The sequence below is a fragment of the Martes martes genome (assembly GCF_963455335.1).
Source record: "Martes martes genome assembly, chromosome: 16".
Taxonomy (NCBI): Eukaryota; Metazoa; Chordata; class Mammalia; order Carnivora; family Mustelidae; genus Martes; species Martes martes.
The window spans coordinates 57,807,795-57,820,130 of NC_137904.1; the positions used below are offsets into that span (position 1 = coordinate 57,807,795).

Genomic DNA, 12,336 nt, shown 5'->3' on the forward strand with positions numbered 1-12,336 from the left:
ACCTGGGGGACGGAGGGACGACCTCGGTGCTCCCCCACCTCTGAAGCCACACCCTTTGCCATGTGACTTCACGGGTCTTCCCACTCAAGAGGCACAGTGCAGGGGTGCCTGGGTGGCTCAGAGGATTAAAGCCTCAGCCTTCGGCTCAGGTCATGATCCCAGGGTGCTGGGATCGAGCCCCACATCACGCTCTCTGCTCAGCAGGAGGCCTGCTTCCTCCTCTTTCTCTGCCTGCCTCTCTGCCTACTTGTGATCTCTCTCTGTCAAATAAATAAATAAAATCTTTAAAAAAAAAAAAAAAGAGGCACAGTGCATCCCCCTGCTTCTGAAGGCTGAGTCCTACCATGTGACTCACTTCGACCACCGGGATGTTAGCAGAAGCTTGACAAATCCATGTTTCTGCTTCCTCCCTACTCCTCTGCAACTTCTAGAAGCCGGGGCTAGCTGGCTGGAGGATGGGACACGCGGAGCAGAGTCCCCCAGGTTAATCTGACCTGCCAATCTGACCCCAGGCGAATCAGGGAGCCCGAGCCAAGGTCCCCCAATCTGCACATCCACTGGACACAGAAATGCTCACTGCCTCGGGCCCCTGGGACCTTTTGTTATGCAGCATTTCTATGTCTGTGGGTAGCGGACATATTCTAGGACAGTGGTTCTCAATTGTGGCTGCACATCAGAGTCACTGGGGAGCTATAACCCACCACCCCCCGTGCCAGGGTACACCCCATGTCAACAAACCAGAATGTGCAGGGCTAGGATCTAAAGATCAACTCATTTTAAATCGTCCAAAACAATTTTAACAGGTAACCAGGTTGAGAATCACTGTACCAGGACCAATTCTCTGCGAGCACAATCACTTTATCCTTCTTCTCTCCTTGTCTGGGTCCCTGTTGTCACATAATTTCCATGCAAGACAGAACTAAGGACCCTGACTCTGGAGTCGGGGAGCCTGGAACCAGCTGTGTGAGACCCGGCAACGTAGCTCAGCTCTGGGGGGCTCTCCCGTCTGGAAAGCAGAGCTGAAGCCAGCCCCCTTGTAGGACTGTTGTACGGGTCATTCCTCCCGCGGGCGCTAGCTGGGCGTGCGCTCTGGGGACTGAAAGGGGAACGAGACACAGTGTCTTGTGCGGGGAGGTGCACGCCCACCCTGGAGGAGAGGATGGCGTGCGTAGTGTGCTTAGCCCAGATTCCAGGACACAGAGGCCACTTAAGGAGCGACAGCCACTGTTTGTGCTGGGATGCTATCATGCTATCCAAGCCCTCTCTCAGCCCAAAGGCAAGCACTGTCCATCTTGGCTCCCACTGCCCACAGATGAGGATGGGTTCCGCCCACAGCTGACCTGTGGCCTGCGGAGACCAGGACAGAGGTGGTCTTTCTTGTTTTCTGGGAGCCGGGGGAGAGCTGGAGTCCAAAAGGGCCTAGGCTGGCTCCGGACCCCGAGGTGGGATCAGGAGGGCCGGGAGTGTCCCCGGAGGAAACGCTTTGCCCCCGGCCCCCTGTGAAGGTGTTGACTCCACAGCTCCTGCCCCCATGCCCGGCTGCCACAACCCACGCCCTGGGCCACACAGAGGGGTCCTTGTTACTGCTGAAAGGGCCATGTGTTTCTCTCCCTGCCGGGGCCTCCCCTGGCCTCCCCTTCTCCCGGCAGCCAAAACACACACAGCCACACCCGCACCCCACACAGGAAGCAGCTAGGCGGCCACCCTGCCGGGGACACGCCAGCGCCCTCCTGCAGATGGGCATGGCTTCTGTCGCTGTCTGTTGGGGGTTTAAGTGCTTTGGGAAGACGCTGAGAGGGGGGCCAACGCCCTGGGGTTTCCCCAGGAAAGCCACCGAGCTGTTGTGTCTCCGCAAGTCTTCACACGCGTGTTCCCAGAAGGCCCCTCCTTGTAAGCCACCCTTCTCTTGTCATCGGGGAGGTCCCAGATCCCCTCCCCACCAGGGCGAGCCTCCTGGGTCCCCCCTCCAGGGCAGGGCCTCACATGCGACTGCTGGGCGGGATCTTGCGGCCGTCCCGGAACCAGGTCACCTGTGGCCGTGGGAAGCTGGAGATGCGTGGGGCGCGGATGACAGCTGCTTCTCCGTGGGAGACACTCTGGTGCTTCTCGCCTTCCTCAAAGCTCCCCATGTCTGCAGGAGGGAAGAGCGGATGTGGGGGTCAGAGTGCCCAGCTCCTGGGCTGGGCGTGGCAGCGGCAGGATGACCGTGGGGAAGGAGGCCGCCGGGCTCAGACCACCCACCTGACCCCATCGCCCCACCCTAGAAGCCCATCATTAGGAAACGTTCCTCTTTGAGCTTTTTGGGTCTATATCCATAGATCCGTGAACTGATCAATTCATCCTGCAACATTATTTCACACATTTTACAAAGGGAAAAACTGCCCAGACGGGCTCAGAGAAATTCCTCGACTTGTCCAAGGGCACGTGGTTAGGAAGGGGCAGAGCCAGATTTGAACTCAGATCTGCATCTGGAAGGGCGGTCGGGCTTTCAGCGTGAGGGGAAGGGCATATCACGGGGCTGATGGGGCTGGTGTGCTAGGTTCTTGGTGGAGGCAAGGCTGGGTACACTGCAGAGGATGGGGTCTTGGATGCTCACGGAGAAAGGAGGTGATTTCCCTCCTCTGCCTTGGGTGGGAGGCTCATGCATGTGTGAATGGAAACACCATATTGCTCTTTTAAAAACATGCCTTCCCCGCTGGCAGATAAGCAGGGAACATTTATCCCAGCTCTGGTGTGTCAGCCAGGAGGGGAAGAGAGCAGCAGAGAAGCACGCAGGCGACTTCTGGTTGCCCACCTGGCTGCTGCAACCACGGTGGGGGTTGATTCTAGTAGAGGAGGGCTACGCTGGGGTACGGGAAGGGGTGGCCCTGCTGAACGTCAGGACTTTTGAACATGAGTGCACATCCTTGCTGCTCAAAGTATGGTCTGTGGGCCGGTAGCACGGGCGCCCCTGGGAACCTGCTAGAAATGCAGAGTCTCAAGGCCCCCCCCCCCGGACCTACTGAATCAGAACGGGTATTGTCACCAGACCCCCCAGTGAAGGGCGTGGTCCACACTCAAGTGTGAGAAGCATCATGGTCCCCAGCTTGGCCATTAGAAAAAGTGCTGATGCCAAGTTCAAGAACTCACCAGCAGATTTCTGTTTCCACTGGTACGGGGTGTGAGCTGACCATCAGCATTTCCACGTGCAATCAGGTTCCAACCACTGAACACTGAGCTGCATGTCCCCATGGCCCACCGTCCCCTCCCCGGCCCGGGGGGCCACGTCCCAAGCCACCTGGTCTCCCGCTGCTTTGACTGTTATTTCCCAACCCCTCAAACACCGCTGCCTCTTCTCCCTCTCCTTCAACCAGGTGTTCCGCAGGCTGGCTAAGCCTCAGAACCCCCCCGAGGGGCCTTTAAGGTCCCCCGAGGGGCGGATGGGACGCAGATGTGGGTATTTCTGAAGCAGCTCAGGTAGTTCCAACATGAGCCAAGGCTGAGAACGACCATCTGGGCTCAAGTTAGCGGCTCTTAACAGTGGGTCTCAGAATCCCCTGGGAACTCGGTAGGCCCAAGATGTCCCCACCCTTCCCTCCTCCCCAGGCCACGGAAAGGCCCTGCGTTGACGCACCCGGATCTCTGAGTTCTTGATTCATTCTCTCCAGGACGCTGCTGCACGCCCAAGTTTGAGAACCACGCGCCCATCCTTTACTTTTCCAAAGTCCTGGGTTCGGTTCTCCTCCTGCCACACTGCCTCCCCTCCTCTAATGCTGTTGATCACAGCCCCTCTACAAAGCGTCTCCTATCTGCTCCGGCTCTTCTCTGAGCTCCAAAACCCAACACCTGATTCCCAACAGAAATGTTGGCCTTTCACACCTCCTTCTCGCGATCTTCCATGAATAGCTCCCTCCTGCTACTGCCCTAGAGCCTTCTGTGGTGCTGTGCTTCCCTCCCTGTCCCGACAAAGTCCTTTGATTCCTCCTCTGGGCTACCCCTCTCATTCACCAAGCTCTCTGACGCTAGTTCCCACAGGCCCACCACCAAGCGAACCCCGTCACTCCAGCTGCTCTGACCACCCCCCACAACAAGGTCTCCATAGGCTCCCCACCAACCCATCATCTCTCACACTCTTCCTAATTAACTTTTTTGGACATATCGCTGTCTTGCTCAGAAACTTTGGGATCTCCTCATTGTACCAGGAAAGTCTAAATCCCCTTGCTTGATTCGAGGTCCCTCCCTAATCTGACCCCAATCAACCTTTCCCATCTCAATGCCCACACCACATCATGTGCCCTCCTGCCACGCTGAATTACTTATACCCTACTTCTCATGCAGGCTTGTCCTTGTGTGGGGCCCCTGCCTAGAATGTCACCAGAACAAGCCATGATTCACCAAGGTGCCGTGAGTCAATGGCATCTTAGAGGGATCCAGCCAATTAAGGATCTCAAGAAAGAGAACGCGCTGTTGGCATCCTTACTCTACACTCGGCAGGCAGTAAATGTAATGGTAATGGCTTTGGAGTCACTGAGACTTGAGTTCAAAACCTACTTCCGCCACTTATTAGGCATGGCCTTGGGCAAAATTTTGACCTTGCTGAGCCTTAACCTCCTCTTCTGCAAAACGGAATTATGAAGAGTCCCTTCCTCATAGGTTGTAGTCAGAATCACATGAGATACTACGTGTGTGTCAGGATCTGTCTTTCCAAAGATGGTGGCATCAATATTTGTCTCCCATCCAACACGTTCTTCTTACAAAGGTGCTGGAGTTTATGGTATATCATGTTCAAGGCTAGGTCATCAAAAGGATGCAGCTTCCCCTTGGATCCATCTCTCTGTCCACACACATCTGCTTGGAATCCAGTCGCCATGTTGTAAGGAAGCTCGGTCTGGCCCACACAGACATGGGAAGGGTGCCTGAAGGGAGGAACTGAGGTCCCCAGAGGACAGCCAGCACCCACACCGGACATGTACATCGACATGGGAGCCCTCACATAATTTCAGTCCAGGCAGAGACCTCAGTGTACAGAGTGGGGATGAGCCATCCCTACCGCGCCTTGTCTAGATCCAAGGTTCCCCCACTCGGAGAGCCTAATAAATGATGGCCGTACACCACTATGCTTTCCAGTAATTTGTTACGCAGACACAGAAACTGGAGGAGTATATTAAAGCATTAAAAATTACATCTAATGTTTGTAGTATTAGAATATTAGAATCGTATACATTTTTCACAGCTTCGTTGAAACATGGACCTCTTCAGTAAAGATTATCCCATGCCACCAGGCAGAATGAAAGAACAGGGATTGCTGTGGGCTGACCCTACACCAGCTTTCTTTCTAGGTGGACTTCACGTGCACGTAATCTTCATGTTACCACAGCCAGCTCGACTCTAATAAATACACATTTTTAGTTGTTTATTAATTTCCATTACTTGGCTCTGTCTATAAAAAAATTGCATCAATAAATCACATTGATTCCAGTCCTCACAATAATTTTATCTATTTAAAAAACTTTTCACAGAACTCTGAAGATATATTTGAACAATTTAAAGCAATTTCATGGTAATAGTGTTTCTTTCTCCCCTCTCTAGTTTTATTAGCTCCATTTCGTCAGTGAGGAAATTAAAGCTCATGGAGATAGAGTGGCTTATCCAACGTTAAGCAGTCAGGGCTGGGCAGGGCCAGCATTCAAACCTGGCCCCCCCACCACCACATCTCCTCTCTGCTTCCTTCATAACTCACCCCCTGCCTTAACAAGCTTCACGCACATTCTTTCTCTCTCCCCGCTATACGGTAAGCGTCAAGAGGCAGCTCCCTTCGTCATCAAGAACCGACAGGCAGCGAGCCCCGTACTCCACACACAGTGGGTTCCCTCTGAACTCACCCAATGCCATCATGGGGTGGCTCTTACTGAGCCCCTGCTGTGGGATGCATGAATGGAGGGAAGGAGGAAGAGAGGAAGACAAGGAGGGGTGGGTGCAGGAAAGGCGGGCAGGAGGATGGATGCCTGGACATGCATACGCAGGTTTGGTGAGAGGGACGGAAGGAAGGGCACAGCTGGTCCTGGTAGCTAGTGAAGAAAGACCTGGTCCCTACCCTTGTGGGACTTAGAGTCTGCTCGTGGAGACAGGCACAAGCAGATGTTCAGTGACATACTGTGACAACCGTGAGGAGGGAGGAACAGGGTTCTTCTGTGAGAGGCAGCCGCAGGAGACCTACTTTAGACTGGGGGCGGTGGTGGTGAGGCTTCTTCTAAGCGGAAACATAAATAAGAGTAGGTGTTAGTTAAGAGTGTGTGTATATGTGTGTGTGTGTGTGTGTGTGTGTGGTGGTGGTGGGGTGATGGTCCAGAGGAAAGAGAGTGCGTGAGGGCCAGGAAACAGGAGAGAAGGGCCAGGCAGAGCAAAAGAAAGAATGTCAAGGGACATTGGGAAGTGGGACTGTTCAGTGGATGAGCGGACAGATGGATGGTCGGAGGGAGCGATGGATGAGCGGACAGACGGATGAGCAGAGGAACGGACGGACGGAGGAAGAAGCAGCTGGATGGAGGGATGGACGAAGAGGGAGGAAAGGAGGCAGGGATGAGTGGAAGGATGGATGGAGGAAGGGATCGAGGAACGGAGGCATGGATGAAGAGGGAGGGATACATGGAGAGAGGAGGGGGTGAGTGCAGGAAGGGCGGGCAGGAGGACGGATGACTGTACATGGGCGCAGGTATGTACGTGTGAACAGTGAGAGGGATGGAAGGAAGCGCACAGCTGCTCTTGGGCCAAGTTCTGCCACTGATGCTCTCCTCCACGTTTCCATCCCACAATCTCCTTGCCTCACCATGGCTCACAGGCCCCCAGCACCCTCCCATTCTCTCCACTGCCCTGAGTCAAGTGGGCTTCCGGGACCCGCTCACGGAGCCCTTGACTCTGCTCACGGGCCCCAAGGCACAGCCACGCACACACTGCACAGCGGCAGCAAGGGGCCAAGAAGGCGCCCACTCAGCGGGCCGGGGCAGAAGGAAGGCTAGAGGGCGGGAGGTCACACGCTGGCAGAGCCTGGGGACCCAGGAACCCCTGGGAAACACACGCACACTAGAGTGGAAACAGATAAGGGGTTTCACACTTGCTCCCCGAGGTCCACGCTTGTTAACACACCACGTGATGCCCACGGCGTTGATTCATCTTTCCCAACGAATTCCCCAAAGAGCAAAGAAGTGTGAGCCTGGGGCACAGCTGCAAGGGGCCTCCAAGTTCCTGATGTCTTTGTTACATCTTGAAAGGTCTTGTGAAGTAGGCATCCCACTTCAGAATACGTTCGTTGCTTTTATTTATTTCTAAAGCATTTTTTTTATCATGAAGTATGTCACACATACAGAAGAGTGGATGGAATTACATGGATACTTTGCAGAGGACTAGAAGGAACGCTCACATTCCTGCCACCCAGCTTAGGGAACGGAACACTAACAAACCTCCCTGCTCCCGCCACGGTGTCCCTCCCCCCACCCCCAGGCGCGTCCCCTCCCTCTCCAGAGGTAACTGTCGCCCCGAATGCTGTGGCAATTCCCCCCAAGATTTGCTGCACAGAAATGCCTCCTTAAACAATTTAGGGTTAATGTAGTCTGGTTCTACGCCCTTTACGGCTGGAATTATTTTGTATGTCATCTACTGTGGTTTGCTGTTGTATGTGTGTGTGTGTGTGTGTGTGTGTGTGTGTGTGTGTGTGTGTGTTTTGGAGCTCCAGCGGTGGGCTTACACTCAGCCCAGTCATTGTCACGGCTGCATGGGTGTCCACGTGGCAAGAGGGCACAGTGTTCCTGCAGGCTGGGTCCGTTTTCTGGTTTTGCTGTCCTGCTAAGAACAGTCTCCTGGGGGATCTTCTGGCGCACACGGCTAAGACAGTCCCTCGAGCATGAGCCTAAGGTTGGAACTGCTGGGTGGCAGGGCGTACACACATTAATTTCACCGGATAACACCAAACTGTTTCCAAATCTGCACCAATCTACCACTTCGTGCTCCCGCCAGCACGGATGGGAGTTTCTCTCTTGGTCTTGCCAGACGTGTTGGGTTTTGCCAATCTGGTGGACATGACATGGTGTTTCATCGTGGGTTTGTTTATTCAGGAAACAGTGCTTTCTCCCTCCAATCAGATCGCATCATGCCTCTTCTCCATCATGCATACTTATTTCCACTGCACTGTAACAGCAAAAGCGTCAACCTCTTCTCGAATGCTGTCATGTGTCCCTAGTGCCCCAGTTCCTCAGCTACACCTCCTTCCACTCTCTCCTTCCCTCACTCTGCTTTAGCTACCCTGGCCTCAGACACCCAAACCTATCACAGGACATTTGCGCTTGCCGTTCGCTAGCTGGAAAGACCTTATCTCTTTGCGTGACTTACTCTCTTGCTTCCTTTGAGACTCTGTTCAATGTCACCTCCCCAGATGGCCTTTTGTAGCCACTATATCAAATAGGATATCTGAGAGATAGCTGCCCCAGCCTCTATCTCTTGTAACTTGGCTTCATTTTTCCTTATTGCAATTTATTTTTCTCCACGGGCTTCTCTGCTCTGTATTCTATCATATATTCACCTTTTAACTTTTATGGCACCCTACTACTTTCCTGAGGGCAGGAACAGGTGTCCCGGTTTTGTCGCCTGTGTCCTCACTGCCTAGAACACCGTTCAGGACGCAGTGGGAGTACAGTAGTAGTTGCGTGAGTGAATGAAACACTCAGGCAAAATGCTCCAGGAAGACACGATCATGTTCTCTAGAACTATAGCATGGCCTGTAAATAGTCCACATTCAACGCTCACACTCAGGTTAAGAATTAAGAAAGGGGCACCTGGGTGGCTCAGTGGGTTAAGCCTCTGCCTTCAGCTCAGGTCATGGTCTCGGGGTCCTGGGATCAAGCCCCGCATCGGTCTCTCTGCTCAGCAGAGAGCCTGCTTCCCCCTCCCCCCCGATCTCTCTGCCTACTTGTGATTTTTCTCTCTCTCTGTGTCAAATAAATAAATAAAATCTTAAAAAAAAAAAAGAAATAACAAAAATGGGCCAGCCCATTGGTGGCATTTGGGGCATCAGCCCCAACAACAGACTCGATACCCTCATGTCCCTCCTTGTACAGGTGGCTTCTGGATGGGGCAGGGGCCCTCTGCCCTGTGACCTGTGGGTGGGCTTGCTGCCCCCAGAATGTGGATGTTGGGAGAGCCTGGAAGGCTCCTTGACCCAGGAAGCCTCTCCGAACCCTCTCAGCCTTTCAGCCAGCTTGCTCCAAGCCAGAAATTTATGGCAACTTTAAAGAAACAAAGAAGAGACTGGGGCGGGGGGCGGGGAGTGCAGGCAGAGAGGGAGCTGGGGAGGGGGTGGATGTTTTATTGACTTCCTCTTAATTGCTGTAATTAAAAACATGTAAAGAATCTTTTTGTAACGACTTTGCCATTATCATTAGTTGTTAGCACAGCTGCCTTATTAATTTCTCGTTAGAACCCAATGCACAGTCCCTCTTTGGGAAGGGGGGTGGGAGCCAGAGGTGGGTCCTGCCTGGCCCAGTCCCGGAAGGAGCCTGGGAGGACGGCATCACCAGGAACAGGCTGCCTGGAGCCCCAGGGCAAAGGCTTCCGCCCCGGGATGCAGAAACCCACCAGGAGAGATGGAGGGGTCTGGAGAAGCAGCCGCTGCCCAACCATCCTTAGACGGTGGGCATCTGTGTGACTGTGTAAGAGAGACAGGTGGACAGACAGACAGATGCAGGAGGCCTCCAGGGCACAGCAGGGAGAGCCCCTGGACTGGGGCTGGGTGAGGTTTAAGGAGGCACAGCTGTTAGCGTCCTGCGAGTGGATGGTGAATAGCGGTGGGAGAGCACCTCCTTGTCTCACTTGCCTTCCCCCAGCCTCAGCTCTGGAGAGCAGACATGTGGCTAGGAGTATGCTGCGAAGGCTGCCGGAGTGAGAAAGCTGAAATGCTTATTCCAGGACACAAAGGGAAGAGGAAGCAAAAGCACAGAGAAGTTAAGTAACTTGCCCAAGGTCACACAGCGAGGGAGAGTCGAGCCTGGATTTGAATGGGAGGGGGATGGGGGAGCGGTTCATGGCTGGACCCTGCAGTGTCCTGACAGCGAGGCAGGAGAAGGTGGAAGGCAGAAACCCTGGCTGTGAGAACCTGGGCTGTCCACTACCTTCCTTGAGCCTCAGTTTCCCCATCTCGTGATGCGGCTTGTACCACATGCCTTCCTGCCTCTCAGACTTGTCCTGGGAACCCACGGAGGAAAGACAGGCACACAATTACACTGGAGGAGGGATCCTTCCGGAAGCTCTGCTGTATCTCCTTTGGCGTCTCCCAAGGGACATGAGCTTGAATTCGTGTCTGTTCCAAGGAGCAGACTGTTCTGTTCTTGGGGCACGTGCCCCCCTTTCCAGGGGGATGGAGGCCATGCTTCCTCCTCGTCTGTCCCCTCCCGCCCGCTGCACACATACACCAGGGGTCCAGAGTCCTAAGCTACCCAGTGCCGAGGTTGGGGCTGGAACCCACACTTCCTGACCCCTCCCTGCCCCCAAATCCACGGCATGACCCTGTTTCAGGCACAAAACCGCCCAGGAACTACCTGTAAGTCTTTCCATCTGCTCACCTCTGCCGAGAGCCTAGAAGAGCGCCTCCCCCCACCCCATTTTGATCTCTCTCTTCCTGATCTTAGATGGCAGGGTGGTGAGGGGGATATTTTGGAATCGGGCAGCTGTGGGTTCAAGTCCTGCTCTGGTACTGCCTCACCCTGTGACTTAGGCAGTCTCCTCCCCCCCAACCTTGTGGGGTAAGGACGGGAGAGAAGGGTGTGCACTGCCCAGCAACAGGTGGGAAAGAGTGATGCTGTGGGTGGGATGGTTTTGCGAGGTCTCCCCGCTCTCCACCCCCGGAATCCTGGAAAGTGTTTGAGGGGTGGGGGGACAGGGTGGGCAGATTCTTCAACTTCCATAACTAGGGAGAGAGAGACCCCTCCCCCTGGATGAGACAAGTGTGTCCGGCAAGGGAAGGGACAGGGAGGTGAGTTTCCCTTCTCTGTCCCACCGTGGCCACCGTGGCGGGTGGGCGGGCAGTGAAACTGTCATTAACTTATTAGGATGAGTGAATTTTCTCAACTGCCCCCTAGAGTTCCCAGGGCTTCCCCTCACGCCTCTGGCTTTAGGTCTGAAGGGCTGTAAGCAGCAGCTTCTTCTTTACGATGCCATGGAGCAAGGCGGCTCGGTGTCATTTGAGAAGCGCTTCTCGGGGCTGGCCCGGGAGCTGCAGCTCGAGGTCAGGAACGGGGTGAACCTGGGTGTCCCCACTGCGTTCGGTCCTCCGGGTCCTTCCAGGTACCTCTTGCTCTCTGCCAGGGACCACCTGCTGCCACACGGGCATAGCTAAGCAGCGGCCCCATAGAGCCTGGGAGCAATGATGGCCGTGACCGTGTGTAGAGGCTTTGAGGGGGACAGAGACGCCCCGTGAGATGCGCCCCCGTGAGGGGCAGACGCTGGGCTGGCTTCAAGGCCCAGCTGGGAGTATCAGCTCATTGCTCTGCATTTGGTCAGAAAGGTGTGCGCCAGGAGCCCTTCCTTCCGTTCCGTGGCCTGTTTCTTCTTTCTTCGGCACGCTGCTACAGAATATTAATTCCAGCAGTAACGCTCACTGACTGGAGGTGTATTACATGCAGGCACGGGCTAGGTGCACTGGGCACAGGAGCTCAAGGAATTCTCTGGATGAGCCTAGACGGTTGGGGAAACTGTGTCCTGGATGGCATTCCCAACTGCATGCACATGGACTTGAACACATACAGTATCACCAGCACCGAGGTGAGCCAAGAGGCAGACCAACCCCAGTGTGCGCCCTTCCACACAGGTCTGCACACACGTACATAGATACACATGCATGTGCACACGTGTTGTCTCCTGCACGCGTGTCATGAAGCATCAGACTCATGCACACACACATACGTCTGCACACATGTGCATGAAGCCACACTCCTCCTGAGAGGAGTGCACGTGCACACACACTTGCACACAAGCACACGCCTGCACACAGACTCTCTGGAGGCTGGTCCGCGGCTCTGCCCCTGCCCTGCGGGATTCCAGGCACCGGCTAAATGAAGCTCCCCGGGAGCTCTCCAGCTGCTGACAGTGCCCTGATCCATCATTTTAATTCTGGGCTTTTCCACTCCTCTGAGTGAGCTGAGTTGCCTTTAGTGCTGATTTATGGAGACAATCCGTCCTCCACTTTTGATTATGGTTGTTTTCCATAATTATTATCAACACTCCTCGCCTCGCTTGAGGTTTCCTTTTAGATTTCTCTCCCCTACTTCTGTTCGAGGAGCAAGCTCTCTCCTGTGCTAATTCAGAGGCGATCCC

The 12,336-nt window shown here is 54.5% G+C and overlaps 1 protein-coding gene across 1 annotated transcript in view; it reads right to left on the reverse strand.

Moving 5' to 3' along the window:
* SDK2 (sidekick cell adhesion molecule 2) overlaps positions 1-12,336 on the reverse strand; it is a gene marked incomplete at its 5' end in the record, with an annotated part of 246,394 nt that overhangs the window by 88,549 nt on the left and 145,509 nt on the right. The window contains one exon of the mRNA XM_080825738.1: positions 1,984-2,131. Coding sequence (XP_080681864.1) covers positions 1,984-2,131 — 148 coding nt within the window. The remainder of the gene's footprint in view (positions 1-1,983; positions 2,132-12,336) is intronic.